Here is a 6,468-nt window from a genome sequence, read left to right on the forward strand (position 1 = left end):
GAACAGTTGCAACAAAAAAGTATTATTTGTGAGAAATAAAAAAATTCCTTTGTTGCAACTAAACAGAGGAAGTATAATCCAAGGAATAATCATATGAGTGCGTCTTGCGTGTCATTGGACTTATTACGTAACATGCATAAGAACATAGACTCCAATAAAGATGACATGAACTACACAAATAATGACATAAGACTCGTGTCATTAGACTTCTTTTTGCAAAAAAACCGGTGATTTATGAGTTATTACACTATAAGTTATGGTATATAAGTAACCCCCAAGAATTTGTATACTCGTATTAGCAAAATAGGAAGCGATCTTTGTTTTACCATATATAGTTTTATGATCACTTGAATCTTTATGGCATGGAGTACTGATAACATGGATAGGGGTAGATGGGCTAATCTTAATTAAAGGAAATTAAAATCCAAGACAATGATACAATATCATTCGGGCGGTTTCCACCCAAAAGAAGTACAATAAATTAATAATATTAATAAACAACAAAATGTGGACAAATACGTATCAATATATATACATTATCGGAGAACTTGGTGGAGGTGGTGGGAAACTCACCTTGTGACTTTGAAGTCACAAGTTTAAACCCCCACCACCACCTACTTGTACTTGGGAGCAGAGATTCTCTTATATTCCCCATAGTCTCAAACATTAACCTGTGTAGCTGAGCTGGCGGACTTGCGTGAGGTGCTGGTCCAGTAGGGTCTTTCTTACCAAGGGGTTCCCAGTGGGGTCCCAAAAAAATATTACCGAAGAAATACAATATGGATCCTATGACAGTCTCAAACTAAAAAGTTGCTTGAAAAAAATAATTAATAATGTAAAACAAACGACTCAAAACAGGTAGTTTTATTTTCTTTGGATAGTATATAGTACTAATGTACTACATAGTATATAGAAACCTTGTCAATAGACGAAATGACGATGACTCGATGGGGTATCAAATACTACAAAAACTCCAAATACAACAGGGAACAATTCCAAAAGGAGGGTAACAATCCTCAATTCCTTCAAAAAAAAGACCAAACAACTACTCTTCACAATATTTGACACATTTCCCAACAAAACTACATAACATAGAGAGCGCAACTACAAGCATTCAACAAAGATAAAAGATTCACAATTTTCAACCTACAAAATCCATAGCAATTATAGTACAAGATTCAAAAGTTTCATCAAGCTGTAGCATTTTTCTGAAGGGAGGAAAAGGGGGGGAGGAGGGGGGGGGGGGGGGGGGGGGGGATACTTACGCCAACGATCTCAGAAACAAAGTTTAGTTTAGAAGCATTTACGATGAACGATTGATGGGCCAGACTCATCATATTCACCCTTGGAGATCCACATCTTCAAAAAGATTAAACAAATTATTAATATAGTGTCCTCAATAACAGATAATATCGCAAACAAGAATAGAACGAGCAGTGCATTAAAATTATGGAAAAATGATACGCAGCCCTAATATAAGCAGCTAAAAGTGGAAACAAAAATCAATAACTAAGCATTACCGATGCGTGATCATGTCATAAATTTCTAAACTAACACTTAGAAAATATATTTAATGCTTGATGTTGGAGGAAGAATACCTGTTGGAAAGTGCTAAGTGATGCAAGAATAGATCCTCCTATCCACACACTGTATTTCCTCTCAGGTGGAGCAACAACCTTGATCTTCATGCTATTAGGAGCAAGCGCAGTAATCTCTTTGCTCATACGATCAGCGATACCAGGGAACATAGTTGAACCACCACTGAGCACAATGTTACCATAAAGGTCCTTTCTAATATCGACATCACACTTCATGATGGAGTTGTATGTCGTTTCATGGATACCAGCGGACTCCATACCAACTAGTGAAGGTTGGAAGAGGACTTCTGGACAACGGAACCTTTCAGCTCCGATTGTGATCACCTGACCATCAGGCAACTCATAGTTCTTCTCTATCACAGAGCTGCTCTTGGCGGTCTCTGATTCCTGCTCATAATCAAGAGCAACATACGCTAGCTTTTCTTTAATATCACGAACTATTTCCCGTTCAGCAGATGTTGTGAACATATAACCTCTCTCAGTGAGGATTTTCATGAGGTAATCGGTAAGATCACGACCAGCAAGATCCAGACGAAGGATTGCATGGGGTAGAGCATAACCCTCGTAGATTGGCACAGTGTGGCTCACACCATCACCAGAATCAAGCACAATACCTGTTTGAAAGACGGAAGGAAGAAACAAGAAGAAAACAGAAATGAGCAAAAGAAAAAGAACCAGGGGAAAAACAAAAAATGCATACTATCAACATTAAATATCCGAAAAATGCTGAAAACTATGAACCCTCTGAAAAATATATATAATCAGAAAAGTCCAATCAGATAGATGATTAAAACATATAAATTACGGTGAATATTTGCTCCTAAAAAAGGGATTAGTAAAACGCAAAGGTCTTAGTGATGCAAGATGTTAGAGGTCAATATAGGTTATATAGACAAGTTCTATCCCTTTCTTTGCCACGTGCTCATATGAAAAGTTTCTGAAATGGAGGGATGGGAGCGTTCATGAAGTTTACATGCAATGAAAATTCACCATAAAGGAGCACAAAAAAAAAGGCTAATCAAATTCAAGAGTTTCTGATAGAAAACTTTTTGGAAACAGGAAATGCAACCTTCAAGAAGATTCTGTAAATGAAGATTTTTAACATGATGGAATAACCCTAATATGTGTGAATCATAAGAAAAGTGATTATTACCGACCTGTAGTACGACCACTAGCGTACAGTGACAGAACAGCCTGAATAGCAACATACATGGCAGGGACATTGAATGTCTCAAACATAATCTGAGTCATCTTTTCCCTGTTTGCCTTGGGATTCAGTGGGGCCTCAGTCAGCAAAACGGGATGCTCTTCCGGAGCAACACGGAGTTCATTATAGAAGGTGTGGTGCCAAATCTTCTCCATGTCATCCCAGTTGCTCACAATTCCATGCTCAATTGGGTACTTCAACGTCAAAATACCTCTCTTAGACTGAGCTTCATCTCCAACATATGCATCCTTTTGGCCCATACCAACCATGACTCCGGTGTGTCGGGGACGACCAACGATACTAGGGAAGACTGCTCTTGGTGCATCATCTCCAGCAAACCCAGCCTATCAAGGTAAAGATAAATGAGAGAAAGGTAGAGCAGGTAAGGGAGAGAAGGGAGGGGGAGGCAAGAGTAAGCTTGCAGTTTCACTCCAAATTTATCCCAGGGAACAATTTTTTTGTTTATTAAGCGCGGAAGCATAATGAATCATTTCGATTCTATTCCCTTCCTTTACCCAATGTTATATTCAAACAAGGGAAACTAGTCTTGCCTCTTTTTTACTCGAAGTTCCCCTTTCCAAACACACTATTAAGAGCAGTTTGAAACAACCCAAAAGAGAATTTTTTTTAAAAATATATACAACACACACCTTAACCATTCCAGTTCCATTATCGCAGACAAGGGGTTGAATATCCTCTGCATCAGCCATCCTTCTTTAGACTGCAAGAAAAAAGACGAGAGCAATTTTAGAAAAACAGCAAATTCATATTAAGATGTTGAAAATCCAAAATTGACCAAGTGATACCATATCATATAGAACTTGACAAGTTGCTATCCATTAGCCACACTGCCACATATTTTAACACTATCTACTGAAAGAAACTTCAGTGACATGTTGAGACTGCTTCAAATGCGTTATAGTATGATGGCTTTCCAAAGAGCCTCAATCGGCACTTGAAAGTAACACCAGATGTTAAACTATTTATGCAATTACGTTTGTCTTTCAGAAATCACCATTGGTTGATAGACTGGTTACATTTTCAAACACCCTAAAGTCAAATTGACAGAGTAATCTCTAGCATGAAGTATGTTACACAGGCAATACGTGACAGAGACACAATCTTTATCTACTTTCCAAGGGTTTACATGAGTAACTTGATAGGAACTTCAAAACCAAAAGATTTTGATAAAACTACTTTTCAATTTCACAAGAAGAAAAGCTGAACTTGCAACCAATTTATATTATGAAACTACAGCAAAACAAGAGAGTTTCCATTAGAACTCAAAGCAAAAGGCAATTCTATGACTTTCGAGTTCATGCAAAGGGAAACAGAAATTTAAGCTTCAAATCAAATTCTAGCTGGCTTGCATTTTCTTGTGTTAATATTGCATATAATTCACTATTGTCCTAAGACTCCTAACCAACTTCATCCTCATAAAAATTACCATCCTTTATGATCTAGATTGAATGCAATACAATATGATAAGTACTAATATTTGTAGTCAAAAGCTTTGAATTCAACTTCCAAGTACAATTTTAAATTTAATCACACATCCAAAAAGCAAACTACATATTAGCAACAAACAGAGCCACTATGTACTGCAACTTCAACAGCAGAATCCCTTTACTAAAAACCTGAGAAGCAACATAACACCACTACCTAAACATGGGCTTAGAAAGTGACTTCTCTGTAACCCCAACTTCTTTGACTGAGAACGCAGTATTTGATGGCCTCTTTGGACCTTTAGTTTAGCTTTCAGCCTTTTGGCCCCTTACCCATTCAACTATATTCAAATGGGGTAGCAGACCAGCCCCATTGATCACTAAGTCAGAAAGAGAGAGAAAAAGACAAACATATTAAGCATAGCTATTCCTGTATGAGACAACCTGAATGATCTATTCCAACTCGTCACGCAAAAAAGCCAACATGGATAAAGACATCCCACAAGCTCCGACCTGTAATCCCATAGCAAACCTGCTTACTAATTGTCTAATTTTCCCATTGTATATAAAAACTTGTAGGCATGACCCATTACTAATTTGAGTCTCTTTGTAACCTTACACAGTCGATAACTCATTCTGGGTTAGAAAAATCCAAATTTTCACAAAATGTCAAAAAATGACAATTAAGTATTACTAAATGACCCATTACTTGCTGAAGTAGGGCCCGTTCTTTTGGACTGAGAGAAACTGAAATGCAGAGAGTGACTGAACTGAAGTGAAAATAAGTCCAAAAAAACAAGTGCCATAGTATCATATCCAATAATCCAAGAGTCTGAGAAAAAGCCAATCAGAACACATACATCCTATGAATATTTCAGCAAGTAAGGTTATCTGACTCAAAATACCAAAACTCCCACATTTTGACAGGTCAAATTTTGACTATATATATTTCACCCGAATTTTCATTACATATACATACACATATATATATATTCAGAGTAAAACTCTTTGAAACCAATTCTTTGTTGTTTTTCTTATACGCAATTACCCCTTGTTACGACTATTACCAACTTTCACGAATCAAAACTAAAATTTTATCGCCTAAAACTGATTTTCCGGTGACGAAAACTAATTTTCACAAAAAATATTTACTCGAAAACCGAGCCACCTTACCGGTACATAAAAAACAGAGGGTGTATAACATCAAATTCTTCTCTATCAATCAACAACCCAGAAAGCCAAGATTACGGATTCATAATGTTAAAGGTGGCCCGCCGCGGTGTACATTTAACCTCCCAAGTCCCAAAGCTCACCATAGAAGAGATGCTCATTATATGTTAAAGCTACTATGACAATTGACAATCAACTACATGCAAACTACTATTCTGATTAACTTAACCATAAAACACCCAAACAACAAGTTCAGAATACCCAACAATAACCTAATTACTTTCAAAGCTAAAATCTACCCTAACACAAACGAACATAGCCATTTTACAAAAGCACACAAACTAAAAACATCATAGAAATGGTCTATCTCATACTAAAAACACATCAAAGCTAAGAAAATCATGAAAATCCAAACAAAATACCAGATCCAAAGTTCAAAACTGCTAATATTCTTCGAGTTTACATATATTAATCCAAACTCATGCACTTAAAATCAACCGAATGAAAATAAAAACAAGAATATTTCCAACAAAAATTAGGGATACAATATATTCAAAAGTTTAACATATGAAATTAAAATAACTAAGACATGTGTTAAGAAAAGAAATATAAATTTAAAAAAAAAATTAGAAATAGTAACGGAAACTTTACCTTGAGAGTAAGGGAGAGTGAGAGAGAAGTTGTGCAAGGAGAGAGAGAGAAATTGGAGAGAGTGACAGCGAAATTAGCGGAATATATTGATGTTGTGTTGTCGCTTTTTCATGCGTTTTTTATTCTAACTTTTTTTTTTTCTATTACAAGAGAATCAAATTTGCACGTACTTCCACGTTTTATATTACTTGATACATTTTTAAATTTACGGACTGTTAAACAATTTTTTGAGAAGGAAGAGGTAGAGAGTAAAAAAAAAGACTCATGTGAGAGGAGGGAGATTATTATCTCAAAAGAAAGTATAACAACTAATGTAAAATTTCTCACAATAAAAAATATGACGAGTATTATGAAACGGAGCAAGTATATGTTATGTTTTTGTGTGCTAAATTGAAAA

General features: G+C 36.0%; 1 protein-coding gene across 1 annotated transcript; it reads right to left on the minus strand.

Moving 5' to 3' along the window:
* Positions 1-836: 836 nt before the first annotated feature.
* LOC104888169 (actin-7) lies at positions 837-6,223 on the minus strand. The gene is made up of 5 exons (XM_010673056.4): positions 6,072-6,223; positions 3,456-3,526; positions 2,756-3,149; positions 1,599-2,212; positions 837-1,359 (listed from the first exon to the last, which is right to left on the minus strand). Exons 2-5 carry the CDS (start codon positions 3,513-3,515, stop codon positions 1,294-1,296), a joined length of 1,134 nt encoding a protein of 377 aa, XP_010671358.1. The 5' UTR covers positions 3,516-3,526; positions 6,072-6,223; the 3' UTR covers positions 837-1,293.
* Between the last annotated feature and the right edge of the window lie 245 nt (positions 6,224-6,468).

Source organism: Beta vulgaris, chromosome 1, assembly GCF_026745355.1.
Source record: "Beta vulgaris subsp. vulgaris cultivar EL10 chromosome 1, EL10.2, whole genome shotgun sequence".
Classification (NCBI taxonomy): domain Eukaryota; kingdom Viridiplantae; phylum Streptophyta; class Magnoliopsida; order Caryophyllales; family Amaranthaceae; genus Beta; species Beta vulgaris.

Coding starts and splice junctions, on each gene's coding strand:
- LOC104888169 (XM_010673056.4), bottom strand. CDS start 3,515: ATGGCTGATGCAGAGGATATTCAACCCCTTGTCTGCGATAATGGAACT. Junction 2,213..2,755: donor CGCTAGTGGTCGTACTACAG/GTCGGTAATAAT, acceptor TCTTTCAAACAG/GTATTGTGCTTGATTCTGGT. Junction 1,360..1,598: donor CACTTAGCACTTTCCAACAG/GTATTCTTCCTC, acceptor ATCTTTTTGAAG/ATGTGGATCTCCAAGGGTGA.